Genomic DNA, 17,373 nt, shown 5'->3' on the forward strand with positions numbered 1-17,373 from the left:
ACAGTTTTAGCTTTCTGGTTTGCAGTTGGAATAGCGACTGCAAATTTGGTGAAATGATCAGTAAGCACTAAGATGTTCTTGGTGTTACTGCTGTCCGGCTCGAGCGTTAGAAAATCCATACATACTAATTCCAAAGGACGACTGGTTTGAATATTTACTAATGGAGCTGCCTTTTCGGGAGGAGTCTTACGTCTTATACACCGACCACAGGTTTTGATAAAGTTCTCAACGTTAGCTGCCATTTTTGGCCAGAAGAATCGTTGCCGCACCAAATCCAGAGTTCGCTCTATGCCCATGTGCCCCATATCATTATGGAGACTCTTCAGCACGATAGAACGCAACACTGGGGGTAGAACAAGCTGAAGGACAATTTTATCTTCGTCCTGTCTTCTCCTGTATAAAACTCCATCTTCCAGCTCTAACCGATTCCACTCCCGTAACAACAATGGAAGCTCAGCAAGTTCCCCTCTAACAGTGGGAAAGACCTTCTCCCCCGTCTCAAGCTGGTAGATGACCTCTCGAATTGCAGGGTCGGCACACTGCTCTTCTTTCAAGTCAGCGTGATTCAGAGGAGAAATAACAGGAAGGCCATGTAACTCTTCATCAGCAAAACAGTCAGGAATAATATTAGCATGGACAGAAAGAGACTCAACTAATGTAACATCAAGTCGAGTGTATTCAGCAGGACAGCATGATCTAACAAGACTGCTCTGACATATAGCAACCACAATGTCAGGGGAGATTTCTGCAGCTTCACCGGGGTCACACAGTTGCTCAGCTAGTCGGTTCACATATTCCCATTCCTCACAGCTTGCAGCCTTATCTGGCACTTCATGGTAACGTCTGGACAGAGCGTCTGCATCAAAGTTGTGTTTGCCAGCACGGTACTGCATCTTAAAGGAATACGTTGACAGCGCAGCTAGCCACCGGTGGCTTGTGGCGTCCAATTTTGCTGAGGTCAACACGTATGTAAGAGGATTGTTGTCTGTAACAACTGTGAAGTTAGCACCATAAAGATAATCATGGAATTTCTCTGTGACACTCCATTTTAAGGCCAGAAATTCAAGTTTGTGTGCTGGATATCGAGACTCACTCTGAGACAGGCCTCGGCTGGCATAGGCGATTACCCGGAGTTGATCATCCTGTTCTTGGTATAGAACGGCTCCCAACCCAATTATACTGGCATCTGTGTGAAGGATGTAGGGTAACTTTGGATTGGCGAACCCAAGGACAGGGGCAGATGTTAGCTTAGAAATCACTGTGTCAAAAGCAGCTTGACAATCAACCGTCCATCTCTCCCCAAAAAACTGCTTCGGATCCAGGAACTTTCCAGCAGGACTTTTATCTTTGATAGACTGACGAATGGGTGCATAGCCTCTAGTAAGGACATTAAGAGGTTTTACTATGGTGGCGTAATCTTTGATGAACCTCCTATAGTATCCTGCAAACCCCAGGAAGGACCGTAGCTCTTTAAGATTTCGGGGGACTGGCCAGGATTTGAGAGCTGCTATTTTGTCAGGGTCCGTTTCAACACCCTTGTCAGACACAATATGTCCAAGATAACGTACACTGGACTGGAAAAATTTGCATTTTTCAGGGGACAGCTTCAAGCCGAATTCCTTCAGGCGAGTAAGTACTCTGAGTAAGCGCTTCTCATGTTCCTCTAAAGTGTCAGAGAAGATAATGATGTCGTCTAGAAATACAAGGGCTTCCTTAAGATTTAAATCCCCCATACATTTCTCCATAAGTCTCTGGAATGTGCTTGGAGCATTCGTGACGCCTTGCGGCATCCGATTCCATTCCCAGAAACCCAGCGGTGTGACAAATGCGGTTTTAGCCTTATCGGCTTCACTCATTTGAATCTGATAATATCCAGACTTTAGATCCAGAACAGTGAACCATCTGGAGCCCGTTAATGCTGAAAACGACTCTTCAAGGTTTGGCAGGGCATAGGCATCTTTCACAGTTTGTAAATTTAATTTACGATAGTCGATGCACAACCTAACATCGCCATTCCGCTTCCGGACCACCACAATTGGGGAGGCAAATGGTGACTCTGACTCCCGGATGATGTCCGCTTCAAGCAGATCCCGCAAATGGCTTCGTACAGCTTCAATGTCGCGGGGATGGATAGGCCTGGCGCGAAGCTTGAAAGAGGTCTCATCATGTAGCTTGATATGGTGTTTTACCTGGTCCGTACAGCCGAAATCAAGGTCGTGGTAAGAAAACACTTCAGGCATTTGGTTGAGCTTAGATGTTACTCGCTCCTTCCATTCAGATGGAATAGGCGATTCTCCAAAGTTTAACTCCAAAGTGCTTCTTCGTGAACCTCCTTGGACGGAAGAAGTGTTTACAGTGTGCTGGGCCAGGATAGTAGGTGATGTACCAATATCAGCAATTACTGTCATTGGTGAAATGAGAACATCTTGTTCAGACTCGTTCATAACGAGAACAGGGACCTTGTAGGGAGCATGAGTTGGAAGTGTGATAACACAACTCTGGACACATAACCCCCCAGGAAGAGGGGACATCGGGTGTTCGATCACAGCACATTGAACTGTAGTTGGACTGTCTATTCTGGCAGAGCCTTCTAGAACAATGGTCTGACCAGAAGGAATCAGAACTGATGTCGGACTCAACAACTTCACGGATCCTGCTTGACCCAGCTGGCTTTGTTGATGCTTCAGTTGTAAGAGCTTTAGGACTGCACAGTAGCCTTGGGCCGTGGGTTGAAAATTAGAGATGTCACTACTGGTGTATCGCTCATATAAAGGCTCCAGAGTATTCATGCCAATAAGCACAATTGAAGAACCCTCAGGATGACCATCGGGTACAACCAAAGCAAGAGTCGGTATCTCAAGTTCTTCTCCTACGAACTCTTTGTGAAACCCTATGGTCACCTCTACATACCCCAAGTATGGCACTGACTGACCGGCGGCACCCTCTACCTGGAGTAAGTCGTAAAGTGGCTTCACAGGGTGATCACTGAGACTCTGGTTGTAAAAAGAGACTGGAATCGTAGTGACCTGCGAGCCTGTATCCAAAAGGCAGTGGTAGTTCTGCCCAGCAATCTGGACGACTGCAGAACATTTTGAGCCCACCAGGCCCTTTGGGAGTTGCATGGTTGCATCCTTTATCTTGGGCTGTGACATTTCTGCACACCTGACAATCTTCTTTTCCTTGGGACGGATTTGGTCCCCTCTGGCCCCTGTCTGTCCCACAACAGGAACCGGACTCAGTTTAAATGGACGGAGTTGGAAGCATTTTGTTGGTTGCTAGTGAACTGTTTCTTTTTACGAGCAACCAGAGTAGAATTGGGTTCATTCTCACACTGGGGCCGGATGTGGCCATCCTCACCACACCGAAAGCAATAACCAGGTTTTGCCGGAATAGGTGTGGAACGACGGGGCTGCTGATTAGTGGCCCTGGGATGTGGCTTACTGTAGGTGGAAGTCTTGGGAACAGAACTGGTCCTTGACTGGCTAGCCGTTAGCATGGCTAGCTGTCGCTGGACATCAGCTAATTGTTGAGCCAGTTGCTGGGTGATGTTGACCAAAGCGGTAACTGCGGCCCCATCTTCAGGGTTAACACGAGCAAACTGGGCATGAGATGTAGCTTTCTGCCGTGTAGACCCCAGATATTGCTTCATTCGATGTGCTTTTGCTGCCTCTCGGTCCTCTTCAGTGCGCAAGAGGAGCAGCAGCTCGGCAAAAGTGGGTGGACAAGTCTTCTTTTGTTTTAGCTGAAGCTCAGCGATCAAAGAATTGTCCCAGCATCCACGACAGAACTGGTTCAACAAATGTCGATTTATTTCAGACCCTATGACTCCTCCCCTCTTCATGGCGGAATTCAGGACAACCTGGAGCCGTTGGAGATAAGCCGATGGTTTCTCACCGGTATCCTGAAATGTGTCCATGAATTTAGCAAACAGTTCATCCCCATCTTGAACAGTAGCATATGCGGAGTCAAGAGTGTCTAGATACACTGTAGGCAGCGTGCTGGAACTCAATTGCTTGACCATGTCTGCTGCTGGAGGAAGGAGGCTCTCCACTATCCTCCTAGAGCGATGGAGATCAGACACAGATGGATCCTTCAACAGCAATTCCACTCCTGATCGCCAGGTGTCATAGTCAGCTTCATTAGTGGGTCTGGGAAGCCGACCAGAGAAAACCCTGATTCTTTGGTGATGTACTGCACTCTCCCCATTCTTCACAATGTGCTCTACTACATAGCGCTGGACCTCAGGTGGATGGACATCAATGCTGGAAGTTGAATGTCTCATCCCTGGCTGCATAGGATTAGAAGGATCAATGCGGGGCTCAGCGATGGGCCTAGGAGCAGCAGTGTCCACAAGGGGGACAGAATTGGCTGATGGGAACTGAGTTGATGGCTCTGGCAACGTGGGTGACTCCGTGACGGGTAGATCTTCCACATGAGGCACAGGACAGAGCTCGGAGACCGAAAGTCCAATCTGAGACATCGTGGTTTTGAGCACTTCTGTGTAATCCACCCCAGTCAATTTGGCTAAATTCTGCAATTCAGACAAATACAACATGGTTTTAGCTCTAGCAAAGTGATCTGTACAAACAGAAGATAGCTTCGAAATACAACATGTATGGGTTTTTTTAGCCGAGACCCATGTGTGCGGCAAAATGGGACGCAACGCTTCCAAAGCTGCCCCGCTAGTAAATTCAACCACAAGCACACCATCATACTCAGATTCGGTCTCAGAGATTTCCTCAATCTTATTAACTGACCCATATTGGCTTAAAAACTCAATAACTTCATTACTTTCTGGTTCTGTTATGCCCTCCAACAACACAGCATTTGGAAATTTGATACCACGTTTCAAAAACACATCCATTATTGGTACTGAACTACAATAACCCAAAATTAATAACTCAAATGCACATTAAACTCACCAAATCCTCCTGGCTGACTCGCCAAAGTTATGTAGCATATATAAGTGCCGAAATAATAAATAAAATAGTGGACCAGTATCAGAAGATCTTAGTTTGGCTCAGGGAGGAAATGGTAGAGTTCAATGATACACAAGAGTCACGGCTGCGGTGCAATTGTGAATTGTATTACATATAGGACAACAAGTATTTACAATATTTACACGTGCACATATGAAGTATTCAGTTCAAAGTTATTAATGAGCATACAACAATCTCAGAATTCACTCAATCAATAAAAGGTTGCTTGCAGCCGCCGCGGTTCACAACACACAGCCTCGAGACAGACAGAGTCCAAAGGGTCCACGATGGAACAGTTCATAAGATCAGTACCAATATGTAGATGTATGTAGTGTCAAGGTGTGTGAACATATCTCTGAGGGTGTGTGCGCAGGTGTAGCAAAGTTAGCAGCTGCAGCGCCTCCTACCACACCGGTAGATGCATGCACTCCAAAGCATCAGGTTTGGGCCTAGTGGCTCGCCATCAATGCACAGAACCTGGCCTGTACAAAACAGGACCAATTAATACATCACTCTGGTTCCAAGCATCACAACTATAAATCACCATAATATAATAAAGTCATCATATTATCATAATCATAATCTCAGTTCATTTGTTTCAGCATGTACATGATTCAATATAAATACTGCATATAGCAATATAAATAACTTAACAATCAGCAAGAATACTCTTATAAATAGACAATATCGATAAATAGCTTCAAAATACATTTCAGAATCAAAGAGTAGTTGATAACTTCATAATTCAACAATATTAATCATTGTGTTACTCATTTAAATAAGCACAGAATGTGTATATATAGTCAGACTCAGTATGATTAAAGTACAGCCAGCGCCAGCACCGGCTAACTGAACCATATACACAAACAACACACTTTTAGCACCGTATAACAAACAGTGACAACTCACCAGTTCCCACAGCATTAAGTCACTCAACAGCAGTCATTTGCAAAAGGTAGAGGCAATCTAAAAGGTTGGCATACATAATAGTTAAACCAGCAGTTTAATTAATAAAATGTTTTACAGAACTAAACGCCTACCTGCAGCAGCTCAACACACCAGCTCGCGCACACACATACCAAAACAACAGCGCGCGGCCGTATTTAAAGGAAGTGACGCAACACTCCGTCTCAAGTCTCGCGCTACTTCACGAAGTCTCGCGACAACGCGAACGCAAGAGGGAGCCGCGAATAAGGAGAATAAAGGCAAAAACCATCTGGGTTACACAGTGGTTAGAAAAAGGAAGCTATCAACCATTGCAAGCAGATTTCTGAGAAGGCAGGTCAGAAAACCCCTCGAGTGACTGCAAAAGACCTGCAGCAAGACTTGGTGCAAACAGGCACTGAGGTTTCAGCTTGCAGAGTAAGCCACGTACTAAACGCATGCAGTGTCCATGCCAGAACTCCAAGACGTAAACCACTACTGACCCAAAAGAACAAGAAAAGTCGGGTCCAATTTACTCATATAAATAAGTCACAGAAGTTTTGGGATTCTGTTCTGTGGAGCAATGAAATAAAACTGGAACTTTTCGGCCCTATGGATCAGCGGTCTGTCTGGAGGAAGAAGAATGAATGCTGAGTAGAACACTCTGTCTACAGTTAAGCATGGTGGTGCTCGGTGATGCTCTGGGGCTGCTTTGCATTCTCTGTCACTGGAAACCTGCAGCGTGTGGAAGGCAAGGTGGATTCATTGAAGTATCAGGAAACCCTAGGAGAAAATGTCATGCCATCAGCGAGGAAGCTGAAGCTTGAGTCATTGGAACTTCTAACAGGACGGACAATGATCCCAAGCATACCTCAAATTCCACCAAGGCATTTTTGCAGAAGTCGTCCAGGAAGATTCTACAGTGGCCATCACAGTCACCTGACTTGAACCCCATCGAAAATTTCTGGTGGGATTTGAAGAAGGAGTTTTCAGGACGCAAACCCAAGAATATTACTGAACTGGAGGCCATTGCTCGTGAGGAATGGGCTAAGATTCCTGGTCTATATATATATATATAGTATATAAACCTTAAAAAAGTGTCTGAAGTTGAAGAAACATGCTATGTATTAACTTCAGTAATGAGCTGCATGAATTATACTTTACTGCTACACATTATGCCCATTCTTCCTTTTCACAACTTTTAATAAATGTTCACAACAAAGCGTAACCATTTATCATACAGACATTTTCACCTCAAATCCTCATACATAAAAATGTGGATTATTTGCTTTTTGATTTCAAAGTAATCCAAATGCTTTGCAAAATGTTTCTTTCTCAAAATCACAGCAGCTTTGAGTCTTATCAGCAGCAAACCGGCAGCTCAGACTTTGTGGGCTCAGGTTCTGTTTGTCCTGAACAGCGTGCACATTAACATTTTGTTTTAAGAAAATGTAAACATGTTTTGAATGTCACAAAGGGACTGTTTCTCTTCAGTTGTATCTAAGGCCAGACACACTTGTGTCTAAAATTATCTGAATGCAACCAACAGTGCATTTAATAAGGCATAATATCAAAGTATGTGTATTGGAAAAGCACATCAAGTTGTAATACAGGTCTAAGTTCTGGTAAGAATATAAGTGTGTAATATGACTCATTCCATACTCTATAAGTTTGAGTTATGGGAGCTTCCTCAGCACTTTTTTTCTTGTCTTGCTAAGGGAGTAGGCAACACTATCGGCTGTTGGTCACCTATATGCAAAGGTCATGTTTGAAACCATTTATCAAGGTCTGCTTTTCAGAGGGATGTTTTGCTAGATAAGAGAGGGCAGGCACAACGCGACTCTTTTACAATATGCATGAGTTTTTAAGTGGGAGCACATAGTTTCAAGAAAAAATATTTTGGAAATGCATGGAGAAATCCATATATTGATTGACCCGTATAAGATGGGTAAATCATTGCTGAACATTTTATTTCGCACATGCTTTGTTGTTATGCAGTCACAATCTGAAAGTTTATACTATTACAACATTGTGCTTTAACCCCTGGTGTTAGTTTAATTTATCTAATGGTCTAGATAAGAGTTTAATCTAATTGTCCAGGGAATATTTAGATACACCATCAAAAGAGAAAGCATCTCTGAGAGCTCAGTAATAGAATAGAACTGTATGGGCTTAATATGATGATGTCTAATCACGAGAGACAGGCTCGTGTGTGTCACAGGGCCTCAGCTGGTGTGTGTGGTGTAAGTGGTGTCTCGTGGGGGTTTGGCACTAATGCATGTTCTGCTGATTGGTGGGTTTCGGTTGGTTCAGAGCAGCCCTCCTGAACACCCTGCCTGCACTCAGTAATAACGGAGGTTAAAGGTCAACGCACGGAAGACTCTGCCAAAGGATATATGAAGTGCATGTTGAAATGAACACTGCTCTCAGTCTGCCTGAGGAGGCTCAGTCAGAAATAAGCCTTACACTATATTTATGGTTTGAATTTATGGCCTAGATAGTGTCAGGATTATGTCTTGGTTTTGTGTTTGCTTAAGTTTGAGGTGTTTTTTCACTGTTTCTACATATGTTTTCTTTGTCTGTGGTAATTGGTTACTATGGTTACTCATGGGCTATTTATTGTTTGCACCTGATGTTCATTTAGTTAATTGGTTTGTTTCAGTTTAAGCTCTGTGTTTATTTCAGTTATTTGCCCATTGACATCACATTAGTTTAGTTGATGTGGTTCCTGTCTATAGTGTTCTTGTGTAAATAAAGTCTATAGCATTTAGATCCTTTTCATTCATCGTTTTTTTCAACAAGCTGTGACAGACAGCACATTTCTTGTTAGATTTAAAAAGAGGACTTTTTTAATCATGAAAGTTCAAGGAATTTGTTTGGGTTCTGATATCCATGGCCAATTAAATATCTTGAAAATATACTTAACATTAAAGGTTTATACTTCATGACCTTTTCATTTATAAGAACTGATTAACAAAACTGACCACCAAAAAAAAAGGTTACAAAAATACATTAAAAAAATTATAAATATTTACATACTCAGATTTTCTGATAGGTGTGTGAATCGTTTAAATTAATCTTTCTACCATATTTTAGCTGGAATCATACTGACACACACAAAAAAACACATAGGTCACATTTATGAATAATAATAATAATAGTACTAAATATTTTTTATTATCATACACATTATATTAATATAATAACATTATATATATTTTAAATGTTATTTATCCCTGTGATCAAAGCTGAATTTTCAGCATCATTATTCTAGTCTTCAGTGTCACATTTGATCCTTCAGAAATCATTCTAATATTCTGATTTGATTATCAAGTAACATTTCTGATTATCAATGTTGAAAACAGTCCTTAATGCTTAATCTTTTTTTGAAACCGTGATAAAAAAAAGTCAGGATTCTTTGATGAATAGAAAGTGAAAAGTTATCTTTTTATATCATTGGGGTCAATCTCATCAATCAAGAGAACATGAGAGTTACTATTTCTTTATGAGTTTATATATAAATGATGGCAGAAGTGATGCATTGAAATGAAAGAACAGAACACTAAACTGTAAATTACAACATGATACAAAATGATGTATAAATACAACACAAATAGTTTTGTACAGAACAGAACATCTTGCTTTATGTGGCTCAGATGCCAATCGCATAACAGCGATAATAAGTTATTAATGGAATGGGTTATGCATGCATATAGACGATTGAAACTCATAAAAGACAGCTCAACTGATCAGCTCCTGTTTCAGGTGCTCAGTCTGAGCGGAGCCGTTTGAATCCCACTGAGCCAAACCGCAGATAAAACACACCGAGCGCGTGTGCGGCTGGAGTGACAGACAGAGCAAGAGAGACTATCAGTGACAGGGTTCACAGGGGGTAATGCCAGCAGCAGGGAAGGCCTAAAATAGAATAAAAGGCTGTTTTTCTTTAACAAGGGATTATTTTTTTTTATAAGAAACCACAGGTACCTAAAATCAACAGAGGAAAAGAGAGCTGTCAGATGAAGCGGAAGGACGGAAAGAGAAACAGGCGCAGAGAACGAGAAACGGGAGGGTAGACAGAACGAGTGTCAAATTTTCCTGATGCACGTCCAGGTTGTCAAACAGGATCCTTCCTGTTTAACAACCTGGACATGCATCAGGAAAATGTGAAGGTTTGAAAAGGTTTGGATGTCACGGATCTCTCTGTGGGAGGAAGCGATGGCTGATTCTCATGCGTTCAGTGTGTGCTTTGCTCAACTCTTTTCTAGGCCTATTTTGTAGGCTGTTACGAACTGACTTATGATGCACAATAAAATTAAAGAGACAAAAAGTTATATTAGCAAAAATATAATTTATGAATAAGAATGTAATGTTATCACTTAACTCAAACACATTCCATGACTCAACTGAGGGAAATATTTTTATAAAACTAATATTGGTGCTTCTATATGACTTCACAACCTGGCAATGGTCTAGTGCAATCTAATGCAAGAGGTGAGGGCAGTATGCTGTTCAGTTTTGGTGAACATAAGGAGAACAAAGAAAATCAATATTTGGGAGGACCACATCATTGACCGCTCTCACAGTCTAACTGAGATAAAGCAGGTTCAGACTAATGAAAAAAGTGTGTGTGTGTGTGTGCATGTGTTGTTTAATGTCATGAGGGGAAACTCACTGAAAAAACAGAGAGCAAGTGCACTGATTATTATTAAAGTATTTCAGAGAACCACATAATAAGTTTGTAAAATGAAGACTCATATTTCACCATCTGTCTGGAAAAATACTGGTGCTGCTTTCATGTCTAATGGTTTCTTTTGGTATCAATAAATTAAACACTTGGTACTTCATTAAGTGTATTAACTAACTTGTCCACAGTAAAAGTCATTTGAATTGCAGATTATTTTATATAAATTAAAATTGTAGTATTTTTGTTTTGTTTTTGTAGTATATACTTTTATTTCAAGGGAAATTAATACTTCTGAAATATTCATAAATCTCAGTGCCAATACATCCCAGTCCTAACATTTGTCCATGTTACTCAAATGAAGTGTTATCAACATATTTATGTAATTGTACACTGTAACGTGAATGTGAAGTGCCCTGCTTCCTTGTAAGGTTTTGGAGTGTGTCTTTTGATTGTGGCCATACGCACATTGTGCATCCGTTTCTCTCTCCAAAATCCTATTCTCTTCTTTTATTCATAGCCTGCAGGAAACAAACCACAGGGAGTCTCCATGATCACAGACACTAAGGAAAAATAATGACAAAGACAGAAGGATTGAGACAGAGAGAGGGAGAGAGAGAGACCTAGTCTGAGGTCTTAAGGGATTTTTGCTCTTATTTGCCAGTGATTTGAGAGATAAGTAACAAGCAAACAAATCAAAGAGGAGGGGAAAACAGAGACTGGTTGTTATTTGGTTTAAAAAGAAGGCACGGGAAGCTTAATTTGTCTTTGCTGACAGTTGTGAGAGCTGGCAGTTCAAACTGAATGCATTTATATTTGATCCAGGGGGAAAAAAATATTTCAAAGAAACTGTCAAAATGTAATATTCACTTTAGACCCAATCAAAACAGCGGCACAGCTCACTGCTTTTCAAACTGCCATCTAGATATTCTAAATAGAAGATAGAGGTTCCAAATATTGAAATGTTGTTTTTTTTACATTATTGTCTTAAATTTCATAATGAACTCAGACAAGCCCAGCGTCGACTCGTTTTCTGTCAGTACTTTAGTTTTGCGGTGACTTTAACATAATAACTGAAATATTAAACACTAACAAGTTCCCGATTTTCTCATCTTGCTCAAAAACACGTACCAGTAAATACTGCTTAATTTTACTTAGTGCCTTATGCAAAGCATGCTGGGAAAATGACACTAGACCTACTGTAATGCCCTAGGTGACAAAATCAACCTAGCTTGTGAATCGGGACCTGAATAAAGAAACAGATGTTCATACTGCAATGTTTTAATTCATATAAATTTGCTGCATGCTCTATGTAGCCTATTCAAAATAAATAATGCAACACATTCTTGAATCTAATTTAATCATGTTCAATCCACTTCAATTTGTATAACAGAAGTCCCTTTTCCATTTGCATTGGTATATGTGAATACTTTTTGTGCTGTTGATGTAGCATCGCAAGGTTCTAGGGCATTAGGTCTAGTGTCATTTTTAAGAAATCCAAACCTTATTGTTGGACCCGAGCAGCCTGTGCTGAGAAACAGCTAAAAGCAGACAGGCTGTGGCACACGGCTGTCACAGTGTCTGAGGGTGATCACAATAACAATGTCTGGGAAGTCACCGAGGCCAGAAGTAATAAAGGAGCGTCCCTATCTCTCTCTCTTTCCCTGTTTGCCTTCCAGGTCAGTACTGATTCCTCTTTAAGGGAGAGGAAGGATAGTTTCAGTCTTGTCCATTGGTGGTGGACAGTGACACACACTGAAATGAGCAGCAGGACACCCTTATCAAATCTAATGGGGTCTTTTTACACAGCACTGCACGCTCTTGAATTCGAAAAAATGGTTGTGTGTGTATTTTTCACCCTGTTGGTATAACGTCGGTGCCTGCTGTGAAAAAAGGCTGTAGCTTTCTTTATTACCAGAAGCTCCTATCTGAAAAATCTAACAACCTCCGCAAGTGCAGTCAAAAAGCACACAACATATACCCTCTTTATAGCATAAACAAAGAATTCACAGAGGAAACAACTGCTTATCAACCAACCTTGAACATAACTCTTCAATTCAGCAGAAATGAATGAAACTTGGACTTTGCACATACTTATTTCATAGGTATTTCAACAACATTCAAACAAGACAAAATCAATATGTGTAAAACATCAATATAAATGGTATCTAAAAATGAATATACAGAATATGCTATGATACTAGCTTCTTTATGATACTTTTTTTTAAACGTACAGACCTAAAGAAACAACATACCAAGAATCCTTAACTTTCTAGCAACAGAACTTAATACAAGAACCATATTTAAAAAAAATTGTATTTATTATATTTTCCTCACACTATATTATTTATATTTTCCAATATGTGTATTATGTAGACATTATGTACATTACCGTTCAAAAGTTTGGGGTCAGTAAGAAAAAAAAAAAAAAACATTTATACTTTTATTCAGCATGATACATTAAATTGATCAAAAGCGACAGTAAAGAAATGTACAGTATACCGCAAGCTTTCTTCAAGATTGTCAGTGTACACTTCCCCATTCTGGTCACGGCTTGATAGATTTGCTGACATCCTTCCTGTAATCGGTTCATCCAAAGCCATGTTTGCTTTACTTTAACATGGATTGACACAACTGTACCTTTCAGCTCAGAGGGTCTGACGTATTGATTTATGATTAAACAGTAATCATCTGCCAATACTTTTTTTTATTTTTTATTAATCATTTTCTTAATGTCTACATGAGATCGACAGGGAAGTTGCTTATCATCAAACCTGTTATTTCCTATAACCAGGGGTTATTACGATGAAAATTGCACAAGCTTGCAGTGTAAAAACCGGGAAGGCCGTCAAATACTTACAGCATTTATTGTGTCCTTTGGAGCTGTCAATGTTATTTAATGACACAATGAGAACTGATAGTGACTTCTCTGTGTGCATGTCCTGACTTTAAATACATCAGCTCTCTATAGGAAAATCTCTACAGGAGCCCAATCATGATATTTTAGCTTGCCTTGAACTTTGTCTTTTGGCAACATAAAACATGAAATTTCACTTTTAATGAGTGCCAGAGAAAACTTTGACCTTCATCAAGTCAAATGCACACTTGAGAGACATCACCACCCTCCCATGAATATTCATAATACCAGCACAAAAACAGTTCATTATTCACTTGTTTGTGTGCTGTACCAGAATCCTTTGAGCTCGAAATATTTCATTAATTTCACTGTTGTTTTGTATAGAAGCACAAAAAGCTGAATTTTCAGCATCATTACTCGTCTTCAGTGTCACATGATCCTTCAGAAATCATTCTAATATGCTGATTTGCTGCCCAAGAAACATTTATCATTATTATTATTATTATCAGTGTTAAAACAGTTTTTTTGGAAACCATGATACATTTTTTCCAGGATTATTTGATTAAAGTTCAAAAGAACAGCATGTGTTTACAGTCACTTTTGATTCATTTAAAGGGATAGTTCACCCAAAAATGAAAATTATGTCACATCCTCATACCCCGTAAGACTTTCATTCATCTTCGGAACACAAATTAGGATATTTTTGATGAAATCTGAGAGCTGGCTCACTCCTTCATAGGCTGCTAGGTAATTGATATGCCTGCCAGCCCAGATAAGTTAGTACAGATATCATTAAAATAGTCCAAGTGACTACAGTGGCTCAACCGTAAGTTTATCAGCCTACGAGAATACTTTTTGTGAGCAAAAAACAACAACAATAACGACTTTATTCAACTATTAATTTTATTGTGTGGGCCTGATGTGAGTTCATGAGAGCGCCACGACACATGCACGAGAACTGAGAACCCTTTAAAGGGGTGGTAAAATTTTCACAAGATGTAAAATAAGTTTCTGATGTACCCAGAGTGTGTATGTGAAGTTTTAGCTCAAAATACCCCACAGATGTTTTTATATAGCATGCTAAAATTGTCACTTTTTGAGGGTGAGCAAAAACGCACTGGTTTTGTGTGTGTCCCTTTAAATGCAAATGAGCTGCAGCACCCGTCATAGAGGGCGGAGCTTCAAGAGCTCATGTGTATGTTTGTGTGTTGTTAGCAGCTCCATTACCTCACACAGACACACTGGAAATTTAAAAAACTTTTAGCCTTTGACGTTTAAACCGGAGTGAGACAGTGATGGAAGGACTCAAGAAGAAGTGATAACATGAATGCAACAGGACGTTTCTGAATGGTTAGTTGATGAATTTATATTGCTGATGTGGAGTTAACTACTTCTAGTCATTGATTAGCATATTCTGTCATGATAATCTATAAATCGCGTTCCCAGGGGGCGGGGTTTATGTCAATTTTAGGGTTAGTGATGTCACTAACCCAGGAGGAATGTCTTGTACCAGCTGTTTGTTGTAGTAAAAAAAAGATTTCTTTAAAAGCAAATATCTTCCTTTGCTTTGAACTTTGAGCGTTGTAACTTTGCAGATGTTGTTTATGTTCAAACAGCAACATTACACACTAACTAAAGTTAGAAAAGTGAAATCATAATCAACCACCCCTTTAAAGGATTAGTTCACTTTTAAAATGAAAATTCTGTCATCATATACTCACCCATAAGTTGTTTCAAATCTGTATGAATTTCTTTCCTCTGCTGAACACAAAGGAAGATATTTAGAAGAATGTCGGTAACCAAACAGTTTTTGGTTCCCAATGACTGCCATAGTATATTTTTTTCCTACTATGGCAGTCATTGGGAACCAAAAACTGTCTGGTTACTGACATTTTTCAAAATATCTTCCTTTGTGTTCAGCAGAGGAAAGAAATTCATACAGATTTGAAACAACTTAAGGGTGAGTATATGATGACAGAATTTTCATTTTAAAAGTGAACTAATCCTTTAATGCAGCATACTGTAGCTGAATATAAGCATTCATTTATTTAGTTCTGAACCCCGATGACTTTCATTGCATGTACAAAAACAAGTGAGACATTCTTCAAAATATTATCCTTTCAACAGATGGGAAAAAAAATGCATAGCGTTTTAGAATGATATGAGAGTCAGTAAATGATGACAGATTTTTTTCCTTTTCCTTTTTACTATTCCTTTAAAAATCAAACTGGCATTTTGAATCATCTTTGGACACTGAAAAATGTTTCAAGTCCTTTGTGAGATATAATGCCAGTTGACCAACAAGCTATTTTAGTCCTCAAACAGACATTAAACCTTGTCTAGTCACTGTCTCTGAAAAACAATGCATTTCTAAATAGACAGACAGCCATTACAGATCAAATCATTAAAATTTAATCCGGGGAGGGCACATCTAAATTCCCAAGACATAGTTGTTGACTTTAATAATTAATTATGCTAATTTTCTTGGTTTTTAGCAAATATACATTCTCTCAGCAACAAGAGACAGGCGGATTTTCTCCAGCTAGCTTGGCACACAGTTCAAGTGGGAATGGAGATGTTTTCTCCCCAGAGTGCCTCATGAACTTCACATCTCACACGTCAGAATGACAGAGTGTTGAGCCTCAGGCTCCTGTCTGTCACCGCCGATGTGACACGGGCTGTCTCATAATACCACTGCCCTCTTTTCCATACTCGATTCATCCCCCTGACAGAACAAAAGCTGACAGCACCGGCCAGCTGATTCAATCATTAAAACATAAATGGGTGAAGTGTGACTTGGAGTCAGTGAAAGTGTGAAAGTTAGAACTGTGTTTTTTGTGTGTGTGTGTGGCCAGATGTCTCAGCCTGACCAAGTTTCAACACATTTCATAAAGCCAGTCAACCTTGAACAATTCAGTGGTTACATCTATTTGATCTAATTGGTTTTTCTTATACACATGGGAAAAAGTGAGAAACAGATATTTTCCAATAACCAGACTGTTATAGGGTCAATGATCCGATTATATGCAATTAAGGAATATTGTAACAATAGTAGCCTAAAATGTTAATATTTAGTATATTATTTATTGTAATAACCTTTAGATAAATACACAGGTGAATATCTCTCACTATGCAGAGACAAATAAAAGCAACATGGACAGTTAAGCAAATCGCACTGCAAAAAAAACAAACAGTAAAAGGACAAATAAAAAATGTTCAAGAGAGGCAGTGTTATCGTAGCATCGCGTGAACAGCAGCACGGATGCAGTTCAGTAAATGTAAACAGAGATAAACGTACGCATGCTACTCACTTTCGTGCTTGGACGCTCCCCATGTGTGCCGCGGAACTCCAGGACTTTTGATTATTGCTCTCCCGGCGGATTTTAACGCATCCATGCTGGCGGAGGAGGTGTCTGCAGAGCAGGTGCAGAGCTCTTCTTTGGTGCCTACTGTGGGAATGGGGAAAGTAGAGTAACATGCAGCGAGTAATGGAGCGAGTGGACACGAGCAGCCTATAGACACCTCACAGTCCTGTATCTGTACAGTAACATTAACCCTTCACTGCCCGTCTGACAGAGACCCACGAGCTGTTCCCTTCCGCACCCGCTGACGTTTCATTATAAAATGAGAACAACCATTCAAATCTTGGCGAACAGAATAATTATTCATCCGGTTTATTCCATAAAGTGCGGCTTTGATCAATGTAAAAAAAAAAAAGCTAATACAACTTTTACTATATGTGTCATTATTGCATTAGCTATATCCATTCCGTATGTTATTTCAAGTCTGGAATGTTTTATTCATTCTTCCTAGGCTATAATGTTACATGACACGATAGCTAATATTTTATTTAAAAAGAAAATTGAATATAATATTTGAACTTGAAGTGTGCCCTATTTTATGTGTTAACCCTGCATCATGATTAAAATAGC

General features: G+C 40.0%; 1 protein-coding gene across 3 annotated transcripts in view; it reads right to left on the bottom strand.

Annotated features, from left to right (window-relative positions):
* The window catches only part of LOC307012719 (low density lipoprotein receptor adapter protein 1), a 46,467-nt gene extending 29,491 nt beyond the window's left edge, over positions 1 to 16,976 (bottom strand). For all 3 annotated transcript variants that reach the window (XM_079639687.1, XM_079639689.1, XM_079639688.1), the window contains exon 1: positions 16,753 to 16,976. In XM_079639687.1, coding sequence (XP_079495813.1) covers positions 16,753 to 16,837 — 85 coding nt within the window. In that variant the 5' untranslated portion in view covers positions 16,838 to 16,976. The remainder of the gene's footprint in view (positions 1 to 16,752) is intronic.
* Between the last annotated feature and the right edge of the window lie 397 nt (positions 16,977 to 17,373).

The sequence above is a fragment of the Phoxinus phoxinus genome (genome assembly GCF_949152265.1).
Source record: "Phoxinus phoxinus genome assembly, chromosome: 16".
NCBI classification, from domain to species: domain Eukaryota; kingdom Metazoa; phylum Chordata; class Actinopteri; order Cypriniformes; family Leuciscidae; genus Phoxinus; species Phoxinus phoxinus.